Source organism: Pecten maximus, chromosome 5 (genome assembly GCF_902652985.1).
Source record: "Pecten maximus chromosome 5, xPecMax1.1, whole genome shotgun sequence".
Classification (NCBI taxonomy): Eukaryota; Metazoa; Mollusca; class Bivalvia; order Pectinida; family Pectinidae; genus Pecten; species Pecten maximus.
This window is the reverse complement of record NC_047019.1, coordinates 34,327,047-34,340,521: the sequence shown is the minus strand read 5'-3', so window position 1 is coordinate 34,340,521 and position 13,475 is coordinate 34,327,047. Positions and strand designations below refer to the sequence as shown.

Genomic DNA, 13,475 nt, shown 5'->3' with positions numbered 1-13,475 from the left:
GCTTAGTAGCCTCGACTCAAGTGACCTTGAGCTGCACAAATCTGAGCTTAGCAGCATTGGTCAAATTATCTTGAGCTAGGGTGATATTCTTTTCCATAATTTTATAGATTAACTTTCATAAAAGAATCGTTATCAAATCCATCTCAGAAATGTGCAGTTTGTGTTAAATAAAATCCTAAATATACAAATGAATCATTTAACCAAAATAGGCAAATCACAAACATGCCAACACCATACCTGTCAGTGGAACGGGAGTCCGAAGTCTCCGATACAGTGGAGGCAGGGAATGACACCTTGTTTCCAGACTTATCCTACAATATTAAAGACATGACATTAAATTGTGATCAACAAGTGGAATTTCAACATCATACTTAAAAACAAGTTCAGACGGGCTCACAAGAGCCAGTCAGAAGAGCCTAACATTTTGTTTCTTCATTTTTCCTGATGACAATTTGCCCTGGTATCTTCTTTATATCTCTCTTTCTATGGCTGTTTGTTGGCCATTGTACTCTATAAAGTTACGTTAATCTGATCAATTTCCATAATTTTTCCAAAGTCCTAATAATTCATAATCTCTATTCGTATAGCGCGTGTAATGTAAGTTTGAGTTATGTACTAATCATATCTATGTAAATATTGCTACTCATTAACAGCAGGTTATTTATACATTTAATGATCTCTTTAATCTGATGGCCACCAAGGTAGTCTCTGATGCTGACTGGACTCCAGCATGATCTAGGCTACGAGATAGTACAGTAAGATGGATGTATGAATGAATGAGTGAATGAATGAATGAAAGGCGGGTTTGTCCAAATACAACAACATGCTTCAAAACAACACGCCAGCAACTCATGTTAACTTAATTTACCTATTGTTCCTCTGCTGTTTACCACTTAATGCAGAAACAATATACAGATAGATAATTTACAATATCACATCAGCTACTTCAACTTGATTTTTGAAGTAACAATTGAATTGTCACTTATGTAGTAATCAAAACAGCTTCAAACTAATTATTTTCAATAGACAAATAAGCATAATGGTAAACCTTCAGTCAGTTCGAACAAAATGAAATAATCATATTATCAAACAATCAAACCTATTCTAATTATACAAAATTCTGCTTCAGAAAATAAGCACAAGTTTGAACTCTCTGAGTAGATATCAGCTAGAATCTTGCCAGAGTGTAAATCTGGGCACAAAAATAAGCCCCCACTTTGAGCCCTGCATATATACATACATCATTTCACTTATCATTTAACAATGCCGACATAGGCACCAAGCTGTCAGGCTTAATAAATTCAAAATATAATCTACATAAACTGTTGCGTTACGAAAGCACTACTTTTAATATAGGTCTGTATGTTAGGACACGTGTATTGTATTGACTGGACATGAATACTAATCACATCACTCACGATGACAGGGGCATTTGTAGGAAATGCCTTAATTGGCAATAGTTAATGCATATAAGAGATGTCTGATCACAATTAGATATTAAAAATGCTTAGTTAACACTATATTCGACAATTCTTAGTTTGCCATACTGCGCGACATGAGCTCATACTGATTGCATGTTATTCATAGGTTATCAGGGCTTAAACCTGAAATTAGACATCTTGTGCAATATGTATTTTCCAAACAATGCATAAAACTGAATCTGCGCTTAAATCTGTGGCATATATTTATGGTTTGTCTGCACAGCTGTACTGTAATGATCACACATACAACCCATTTACCCTTAACATGATCATGTATATCAAAGTCTAAGCTTTTTTCCGGGGCGATCGCCGTGAGCTTTCAATGGAGTTTTCAGGGGGGAAAACGTACTACATGTTCTTCATTTGACAAGTTGGACTATCTAAATTAGGGTCAAATATGAACAATAAGAGTTTGAACTAACACTCTCTAGAAAAATAATGTTTTCATTGAAAAAAAAACAGCGTTCGAACTATCTGCTGATTCAAACTGACTGGAGGTTTACTGTACTCAGAGAGTCAATGTATAATACATATTAAACATTCTGCTGTAATTTTTTTATACATAAAACCACATTTTACCATGCAGTCATGCACACTCTGAGGTAAATATTTCAAGTTATCAAATATGTTATCTGGAAAATAAAAATGTATACTTTTATGAACCATAAATCATTACTGTTGATTGTCGACTGGGTACCTGGTTGTTGTCGAGTCGAGGGCTGGACGCAGATCGCGCCAGTGATTTGTCAGTGTCTTTCTCTTTTGACATAACTGAGCCGGTCACTTGACTTGTGCTGCCTGTTTTCCTGAGCCCGGCACGCCAAGATGGCACCTCCTTAGGGTTGGTAGGTTTACTGATCTCGTTAGGAAGGGGGACCTGTGGGATAGCATGCTTGGAGGTCAACACACTGGCTAGAACCACCAACACAACAAATTTATGTCCTGGTTTCAGTGATATTTCTATAAATAGTACCACTTTTTCTGTTGTGATTATCAGTATTTTAATGTTAGCTTGCCAAAGAAATTTAGAATTTATGTCACATTATGTCCTATTTGAAAATCAATTTAATTTACGAGAAATAAAGAAGGGCAAAGAGATGTAGAAATATGAACTTTTTCATTATAACCCTAACCATCAAAATTTCTATTTCCATTGAAAACAGGACAAAATTTCACTCTGCTAAAAAGAAATGGCATAACAGGCACCAAAACAACAGAAGTATAATGGCTCAATCAAATCACACCAAAGGGAGAGAAACAAGGGAGCTCTAAGACTGTACTGAAGCTACAGGGTGATCACTTGTCAGTGAAACAATAGAACAACACAACACTTATGGTCAGGATTCATGACTGTGCATATGGTTTGATGAAGGTTACATATCAAAAGTTTAAAAGATGATATTTGGACGATTTTCTGTCAATGATTGATGTACAATGTAAATTGATGGATCTAAACCCTTCAGAAAAATAAACTATAATCATGTATATAATGGTAGAAAATACATTCAAGGAGTACACGACAGCGACTGAACTGCACGATGAAAATGAGTTGTCGAAATTACACTTACATTAAAGATATTTCCAAACACATTGGTGAAAGTCTGGGATATGACAAAGCTTGTGATATATTAAAGGGTGCATACAGTGCTTTTTATGTGTAAATTTTAATGAGGACAATACTATGGAATTTTTATCAATGTACCAATTTAGCCTTGTAAAAAAGATGTTTACGTGCCCATACAAATATATAATGTATCTACTCTACACAATTTGTTTTGCTTGTTTTTTTATGTTCAATTATTTATATTATAGCTATGCACCAAGACTCAATTATGACCATTGTAGCCAAAATATTTCTTTGTTCTCAATTTAATTTTTTTTGGGAAAAATATGGTGGGAAGGCGCTATTGGTGACACCTGTTTCCCCATTTTTTAACTACATATAAGGTCTACTTTTGTACACGAGATACATCTTGCACAGATAAATGATATCTGACATTTTTTCATATGTTTCCACAGTTGCATTATTAAGTGTCTACATCCATGTTTGCAAAATATACTCATTTGAGGTTCTAGTACAGTTTCAAATGAACTTGTGACTCGGCTCGGAGGAATGTAAGGAAATAGTGAGTGAATCAGATCAGGAAAGTTAAGAAGATTATAACGAGCAAGGCAGATTTTTTTTTTTTTTTTTTTTTTCCGTTGTTGCTAAAAAATTGAGGGCTGCAAGTTTTAAAAACATGCTGGCTGGACCAAGAAACAAGGAACAGTTCTGAATTAAGTCTAATTGGCTGGTATTGTCCAATGTACAAATCTGATCTAAGTATAATTGGCCGGGATTGTCCAATGTACAAATCTGATATAAGTATAATTGGCCGGGATTGTCCAATGTATAATTCTGATATAAGTATAAATTAGCCAGGATTGTTCAGTATACAGTTCTGATATAAGTATAATTGGCCAGGATTTTTCAGTGTACAGTTCTGATAATATACTATAAAACAATGAAAAACATTTAATATGTACTATATTATTATACTATAAATAACCAAATGGTGAAAATAATATCATATATCTACAATAAACACAAAGCATAAGATTAAACAAAAGAGTAAGAACTTATCAAACCCTAAGCATATATAAACAGATCTCAGACTTGGTACATGCTGTTAGTTGTAGCTCATTTTAGATGTTCCTAGTATCTAGCAATAGAAGCTCTCCAAAGGTCAGAATCACAACAGTTATCTGCCCCTGAAACCCTACCTGTTCCTGAGCTGGCAGGGGAGGTTCAGGGGCACTTATGGATCTGGAGATTGGCTCTCTACCCTGGAGTCATGCCAATATCTGGACCATCATCCTTAGCAGGAGGGGGAGGAGCTACCTCTTTCTCCTCAGATTCCTTTATTTCCTCTTTCTTTTCATCGCTCTCCTTTTCCACCTTGTCCTGTTCCTTCTCTTTGGCCTTAAGATAAGTTTGCAAGCAAAGCAAGTGAGAACCCTTATCTATATATCAGTAGTGGGCAGATTTTACAGAAGTTTCTCAGATCCCACCAATTCTATGGCTTTTAATACTAAGAGTAAGATAACACTACCTATATAATATAGTACACTCTGATCTTACTGAAAAGTTTCTGATTTCCCATCTGCTCTTTCAGTACTGAGACAGTAGGGCCTATGCAGTACATTAAGATTTTACTGAAAACTTCCCATTCCCAACAATACTATGGTTTCTAGTATAATGATTATGTCTCTATAATACAATCTGATTTTAATGTAAGTTTCTCACATCCCACCCCTTCCATGGTCTTTAGTACTTCCACTAAAATACTACAATCCACTGTTTTACTGCTCATTGACCTTTTAAGTCATTTTAGGCTGAAGTGGATCTTAACACTACTGAGTAGAGAGAATAATGAAAAATACCAATTTCCCATTAGAACTACAAAATATCCCTATCTTATCAGTTCTACAAAATACCCTATCCTGTCAGTACAATAAAATGACCCTTTCTGCCTCATATAAAATAGCATCCCTGTCCAATATACAAGTTGAAAACTGCAACACATAATCTTCAAGTGAAGTTCATAGGTATATGCCAATATCTATGATCTATGATATATTTCCGTTACAATCACATAAACTGTAGCTTTCGGTTATTTCCCCCCATGACCTATTTTGGCCCTTTAACCTAATTGTTTCTAAGTAAACCTGTTTGATACCCATGCAGCCCTTGACATGAACAGCATCACTATCCCCAGAATCTGTTACGAGCAGGAGTAAAGCATGGCAATGACAGCAGATGTCAGAAAGCAGGCAACAAAGCCAAAAGGAATTGGACAGGGGAGACTATTCTAGTCAGATATCTATTTTTCAGCCGTTGTTGTAAGTCTTCCAAATAGAACTAGTTTCTAGCATACACTTATTTAACTAATACATTGAAACAACTATCTAGCATGATGTCTGGTGATGCATATCGAGTACAATATTGTGATCATAAACTATCGTTTCTACAAAGGAAAAAAACTGATAAAAGAAATTAAATAAAATTTGCAAAAATGAAATGAAATAGAAATATCCTGTTCAAGCAGATTTTTGTTGAAGTTTTGGACTGTGCAATAATTAAAGAGACTTTAATATAACACACACACACACTTTGCTGTGGTACCAAATGAAACAGAGAATGTTAATTTTCAATAAGTACCATCTGTTTCAGATGCCTCCAAAACCACTTTGTTAAGAACTCCAGGGATATTAAATTTTATAGTAACAAACACCTCTTTCTACAACAACACTACATTTATTCCTAACCCTTCCCAGTCAGCTAAAACTTACCTCAGCTACAAGATTTTAAGCCACTTTCTAATGTGCCCATCAGTTAACTAATCTCAATACATGTATCTATTCATTTTCAGAATGCACTCTCTATTTGGAAGATGCCTGAAATATTGGCCTCCTTTCCCTCAGAGAGTGATTGATTGCCCTCCTCTCCCTCAGAGAGTGATTGATTGCCCTCCTTTCCCTCAGAGAGTGATTGATTGCCCTCCTCTCCCTCAGAGAGTGATTGATTGCCCTCCTCTCCCTCAGAGAGTGATTGATTGCCCTCCTTTCCCTCAGAGAGTGATTGATTGCCCTCCTCTCCCTCAGAGAGTGATTGATTGCCCTCCTTTTCCTCAGAGAGTGATTGATTGCCCTCCTCTCCCTCAGAGTGATTGATTGCCCTCCTCTCCCTCAGAGAGTGATTGATTGCCCTCCTTTCCCTCAGAGAGTGATTGATTGCCCTCCTCTCCCTCAGAGAGTGATTGATTGCCCTCCTTTCCCTCAGAGAGTGATTGCTTGTCCTCCTCTCCCTCAGAGAGTGATGGATTGCCCTCCTCTCCCTCAGAGAGTGATTGATTGCCCTCCTCTCCCTCAGAGAGTGATTGATTGCCCTCCTTTCCCTCAGAGAGTGACTGATTGCCCTCCTCTCCCTCAGAGAGTGATTGATTGCCCTCTTCTCCTTCAGAGAGTGATTGATTGCCCTCCTCTCCCTCAGAGAGTGACTGATTGCCCTCCTCTCCCTCAGAGAGTGATTGATTGCCCTCCTTTCCCTCAGAGAGTGACTGATTGCCCTCCTCTCCCTCAGAGAGTGATTGATTGCCCTCCTCTCCATCAGAGAGTGATTGATTGCCCTCCTCTCCCTCAGAGAGTGATTGATTGCCCTCCTCTCCCTCAGAGAGTGATTGATTGCCCTCCTCTCCCTCAGAGAGAGAGAGAGTGAAATATGTTGCCTCCCCATCAAAGATATCTGAAATGTTATCGTCACCTCAGAAAGTTACTGAAATATGGCCCTCATTCCCTTCAAAGATACCTGGAACATTGCTTTCTTTTTCAGCAGATGTCTTGGATATTGCCATCCCCTATTTTACAAAGGGTGGTAAGTGTAGTGTAGTGCAATCAACCGAGGTTATCAGACGATGCCCTCGCCCCTTTCAAAGGTATCTGAAATGTTACCCTCCTTTCCCCTAGAAAGTACTTGAAATATTCATCTCCTCTGCTTCAAATGTGTCCAAAATATTCCCCTCTTCCCCTTCAAAGATGCCTGAAATGTTTCCCTACTCTACTTAAATCTGCATGAAATTTTACTCCCTGTTTTTCAGCAGATTGCCTTAAATATTGCCCTTCTTTGTTTTAAGCTTGAAACATTCCCTTCTTCTTCTTTAGAAAATGATAAACACTGTCCTGTTCCCTCAAATATGCCTAAAATGTTCCATCTCCTCAACCTTCCGAACTGCAATGTAGGTTGAGGTGTTTGTCACAATATATACAGTGAATTAATTGATAAAAGGCCACAAATATCTGCTGAACATGATTTGTAGGTACAGAAAACGAAAACAAATGTACACGTGTTACACAATATAGCACATATAGATAATTTCCTGAATTTCTATCTTCCATTCTAATCTAATGTAGATGTTTGTCTTAGTAAGATGCTATTTTTAGATGTTTGTCTAAGTATATATAAGATGCTATTTTTAGATGTTTGTCTAAGTATATATAAGATGCTATATACAGGAGGGCATTCAGATCTAGTCTATTATATATATATGGGTCACCTAACAGGTTACTTACAGTTAGTTGATTATCACCGTCTCCTATTCGTTCAATTCGGGGCACCTGGTCCTTGATACTTATTTCCACCTTATCTGCCTCATTTTGAGTATCAAGGTCATTTGAAATTTGTCCCAATTCACCTTTTTCATCGATTTTAGGCATTTCAGGTTTCTGGATTTCAACAGTAGTAGTGCTAGGTTTATCGTGGACCTACCGTGCCAAGCAATGGAAAGAAAGCAAAGCCACAATCAACACTAAACAGAAGTGCTTTTTCACATCATTTACATTGTTTATATTGGGGTTGAGAAATAAAGACCATACTTCAAAAAAAAGTTTAAGGTAATATCTCTCAAATATATCTTGTGCAGTGTACAAATTATATGAATGAGAAAAGAAAAAAAAAGTGCATATATTTGTGCAGAAAATATATACAGAACAATGTTTTGTGTGAAAAATGATGAAATCATAATACCTTGGATAAATTAGATATATGTGATGTGTTTGATACAAAGGGGAGACAACTAACAAAGGGAAAAAAATGATTAAATAACCTTACAACAAACTCTATACTACATATAAAAAAACCTTAATCATTTTCCCAAGTAAAATTTAGTTATAGAAGTGAAGTAAAAACAGACATTACATTTGTGACAGCAGAGTATGTGTGATGTATTGGGAATAATGTCTCTTTGTTGTCAAGTTAACTGAAGCCTTGTAAGATAATAAGTTTATTTATCACATTTTATTTTTTCTGGTGTAAGGGGAGATAACTAGTGCAACATTTTACGTGTTATGGAAGCTTGCGCAAGCATGTTCTAATCAGTGTTTTAATCTTAATGACAAAGTATGCATCTTCTACCAATTTTCTGCTTCTCAGATACATATTTTGTTCAATCAAAATGATGTCGATTGGTTTTTTTTCGAAAGTTTTTTAAACAATTTTTGATAATATTTTCATGCATATAAGATAGGATGTTTTCAGAAACAGACTATACATGTATTTAAACCAACATAGTTTCTGTAAGAACTGTAAAGGACACAGACTGCATGAAGAATGAATGAAAAATGCAAATAATGTCATGTAATAAGATCTCTGTACCCTGATTTGCCAGTGTGTTGCTGTACCAGACCATGTTACCTGTTTTTTTGCCACTTACCTGTTTAACACCTGAGGTTTGGTTATTGATTGCATTTTGTTTTTCTGAAAAATGAATTAATAAATAAACAAATAAATTTGTTTTCAATTTTTGTGAGCTATATTTCACATGTTGATGGTTATATACCAATTCTACATTAAGCACCTAATTACACATTAAGTATGACACCTACAATCTTTATATTTACATCAATCAGATTCTCAGTCAAATCCCGATTTACAAAAACTACTGCCAATATGAAATACACTGTATATAAGTATGTGTACAGTTTTTCACTTTTAACAATATTGTGAGTGTTTTTACCTGTACTGTTTTTACCTGTCTCAGACTCTGACGACTCTTCACCCTCGCCTTCGGAGCTGGAGCTAGTTTTGCCTGTGGGCTCCTTTTCACTCTCTGGTGTTGTCTGGTGGATGAGATTGGGGTCTCCTCTTTCTTTGGTTTTCAGTGTCACACTCTGTTTCTGGTCTCCACTCATACGTGTCACAGAACTCCTGTGGATGTTAGCAAGAGTAAAGTTAAAACAAAATCCAACAGATTTCTCAAACTATCTTAGGATGATGTACCTGTACCATGATTGCAGTCATCCACCATTGATAAACAGAAACTTCACTTAATCATGTAAAACATTAATTGAAAATAAATCTTTGTTTTTATTTTTTTTGTTAAACCTCCTTCTATAACTGTAATTCATTTCCATGTTGCAATCTATAAACAATAATATGATATTGCAACAACCAAATAAGTTACTGCTAGGAACAAATAGTCATACAAGACAACACACAATTCAAATTCACCGAACAAAACTGGATGCTGGATGATATTTTTGTATTGCAAATGACAGGATCCTATCAATTGTGTATTTGACATGTGATATTGCTGGGACTTTTTTCACACAATCTATTACAATCAGTGTGTTCTGCATTTATGTAAGACAAAAGATATTCACAAAAGCTTCCTTATCCATCTTAATGGGACTTTTTATCAAACCATTTATCAGCTTATCAAAGCATTCATCTGGCAAGTGTATAATGCTTTCCTTTTTCCTTGATTTCATGTTCAATGAAATAAAAATTTCATTGCAGATTAACATGATGTATTAAAAAAAAAATAGAAAAGCAATCTGTCATAACAATCCCGATGTCGCCGTTCTCAACACGTCTAATGTTAACACAAGTACAGAGTGGATATAAAAACAATGGACCAACAGTCTTAGCCCTTTGTCAAATAAAACCTACTACATGAATGATATACCTGTCCTGTACTAAAGATGGATAACATTTTAACATGTATTGACATAAAGTAGAGAGGAGAATTCTCAGATGTTATTTAAGTCTGATCTTCCTATATCTAGAGTTCCCCGTATAAAAACACTAATATTGTACAATTTTATACTAGAAAGGCCACAAATTGTCTTTTTTTTTTAGCTTAGACAGGGGGTCAGTCCCTAATATTCTGACTGTAACATCTTTGAAAATCGGTAAACCAAAAATCTGTGGCAATAAATCAAATTATTATCATTAAATTATTTTAAAAATTAAAGTTTATACAATCATGTACCACTTTTATATGACATGACTGGTTCATAAAACAATTAATTTATATTTTCTGTCTTAGTGGATATCAAATCTGTCAATAATAATACAGTACATAGTGTATAGTAATGTAAGGAAGTGATTCATGCTTTAACAGAAAACTTAAAGTGCATAATCAATTAAGCAAAACATAAAAAAAATATAATCTACTTTACATGCTGAAATAAAAATTGATATATATCTTATTAAAAATAAGCAAATTCTGACACTGCAATGAATGAAGTATCGAACTAGTGGATGGAAAGTCAGATACAATCAAATCAGGTCGATCACAACAAAATAAAAATAGTCACAGGAAATGAAGCTGTATCACTGTCTGAACATTCAGGACCATACTGCCAGGTCTTACCGTCTCATGTCAAAGGTCCTTAGATCTTTTTGCTGTCCACACATCGACTTAACTTTGTTATAGAGCCCTGTCCTACATACAACAGGATTCACTGTTTTTATCAGAAAACTTCATTCATAACCAGAAATGGGTGTCATTTATTTCATACGATTATATGCAACTATCCATCTGTAATAGTAAACATGTTTTTTTTTGCCCATTCTTTTTATCTTATTTCCTACAATAATCCCTGTAATTTTTGTTAATGTTAATGACCTTTACTTTGTAAACCACTCCCCCATCTTCATCTTTGAAAACACACAAGAGTTGACCAATACTACAACTTAGGCAAAAGATTTTCTGGTTCGTACTATTAAATGTTTCTCACCAACAAAAGAGACTGTCTCTATACTGATCCAATCGGACACAGAATTCAGACAGTGATTCTAACAACACCACAAAACAAGACATAGGAAAGGGCATTTGTAAGATTGGTAGAATGTTACATAGGCTTCAGAGGTCACAGCCCCTGTCAGCCAGGGAATGGAGGATCAGGGAAGAAGCTGTAATGGTGCTGTCAACATAAAGGTGTGGAAACAAGCATTCCCCGTACATATACCTGGGGTCAGTGTCTGGTTGGTCAAGATTTGTTATTGTTGTAGTCACTGGCCTGGATAGTTACACAAGAGAAGAAAAAAGACCATGTCAACAATATGTACATTTCCATGTCAACAATATTCATAAACAGCATGACACAATCTATATACAAAGAAACACTAATACAAGATTTATGAATTTCCACACAAAAATTTTGGCAACAAAAACGCCAACGTCACACAAACTCATTGATACAATACACGTCAAAAGCCACAATGTACAAGCAGAACAGAGTTTGTCCAAAAGTAACAAGTTTTGACTATTCATTTCACAATCATATGTTTCCAACAGATTACCTAGTTAAAACAGAAGAAATATTTAGAACTAACTTGGAAGAAAAAATCAGAGCAAAATACACAACCATGATGTTTTATGGAAAATCTTTACATATAAGATGCAACTCAGCAATTTTAATTACCTTCCTTTTCAATGAAGTCCATCGTATCAAGTTTTATCCCAGCAAGCCCTAACTTTGTATGTACACATGTCATTACACAGGGACTCCAAAACCTTTGTTTAATTTTCAACATTTTCAATAGATTACTCACTTCCCAACATGATGAGTAAGAGGGATTTCACCAACAATATTTATGCACACACATGTACAGGAGAATACAGTAGTAATACCTGACGTTTATAGGTGTGGACTGCATACATTTGCTTTATGTATGTGTCCACATTACAACGGAGGTTGTTTTTTTAATTCACAAAAATGTAAATTACAGTTACTAATTAAGCATAGAATTTGTAGTTGACTAATCATTAGTTTGAAGACATATGTAGTAGACCTTATCTATGTTTAATGTTCCATGATTTCAATGTAATATATAACAAGAAATTTAGAAAAGTTTACTTGCCTGGTAGTGAAAGCCTACCTTGCACACCCCATGCCTGTATTTACACAGGGTCTGTAGATCTACCCAGGTATTCGCCAGGTAACACACACACACAAAAGCTTAACAGATAAATCTGCACCTATGCCTTGTTGAGTCACATGTATCTTAAACTTCAAATCTCCCAGACGACGGAAACACTTCCTGATCCAGACTTGACTGTGTAATGACCTTGACGGTTGTGTGTTAGATGAAAGTCTCTTTAGATTTTAGTTACCATTATGACCTCGTAGTCAGAATATAAAATTACTGAAATATGAAATTCAGCCAACCTATGTCTTGACCTTGACCTATAATTAAGTTGAATCCATATTCCATCTCCATAGCTTACTATATACCAGCATCTACCTGGTAGGTCTGTTCATTCAGCCTCAAGTATCTACTTCTGTCACCTGCATTCACTTGGATGCTTTTGTTAATTAGTTTTTGTTTCACCTGTCCTCAGGCCTTTTTGCTGGGCCTAACACATTTCTTTTGATGACCTTGTGACCTACAGTTAGAGAGAGATAAATATTACACTAGTTCCTCCTGGCTATATCCACCGATATTCTGAGTTGGGTCATTCACCAGACTGTGAGTTATGTCCCTTTGATTCACAATTAAGTGACTGGTGAAGGTGTTTTTGGTCACCGTTTCAGCATCGCCTTGTTCACATCATCACACAGTAGGTAAGGCCAGATATACCCTTGTAACAAACACAACTATATATACAGATCTATCTGACCGAGTAAGCAAAACTCAACACCACTTTTATACCACTACAGGCATGGACATTAGGCAAGTTATAGCAGTTTCCTCACAGTTGCAAGTTTGAACTGTCACTTCTCTTAGTCAACCTCAATGAAGTGAAGACATCAAATTTCAATATTCAGGCACACTTCTCTTTGCTTGCATGAAAGTTACATTGATGCATGTTGTATGTATTTTTCCAATAAACTAGCTGATGACAACTATTACCTGGTGACTGTATAGTTATACACTATAAATATGCGCCCACAACACTTCTAATCCTTCACTGGTAAAAACAACAAAAGCCCAGTTGATCAGTGGCCTTCCCGACTAGGACCACTATGAAGCCAACATAGTCGATTGTAATTTTTTAGATTTCAATCAAGTCACTCACGTGGAACAATGCTTTAATTGGGAAAGGAGTTTTACCTGTCGTTTTACCTGTGACACCTGGTCGACCTACATGCAAGAATAATATTATTTATACAGCATATACACTTCCTTCCCTTGTACAAGCTCTGAACTAACTTCCAACACATGTATTT

The 13,475-nt window shown here is 35.7% G+C and overlaps 1 protein-coding gene across 11 annotated transcripts in view; it reads right to left on the bottom strand.

Moving 5' to 3' along the window:
* The window catches only part of LOC117327866 (protein phosphatase 1 regulatory subunit 12C-like), a 96,858-nt gene that overhangs the window by 46,857 nt on the left and 36,526 nt on the right, over positions 1-13,475 (bottom strand). For 6 of the 11 annotated variants that reach the window (XM_033885073.1, XM_033885078.1, XM_033885081.1 and 3 more), the window contains 6 exons: positions 11,271-11,321; positions 9,032-9,222; positions 8,729-8,772; positions 7,590-7,781; positions 2,179-2,358; positions 238-311 (listed from right to left, as the gene is read on the bottom strand). In XM_033885073.1, coding sequence (XP_033740964.1) covers positions 238-311; positions 2,179-2,358; positions 7,590-7,781; positions 8,729-8,772; positions 9,032-9,222; positions 11,271-11,321 — 732 coding nt within the window. The remainder of the gene's footprint in view (positions 1-237; positions 312-2,178; positions 2,359-7,589; positions 7,782-8,728; positions 8,773-9,031; positions 9,223-11,270; positions 11,322-13,475) is intronic. The other 5 variants (XM_033885079.1, XM_033885080.1, XM_033885075.1 and 2 more) reach the window with 4 other exon arrangements.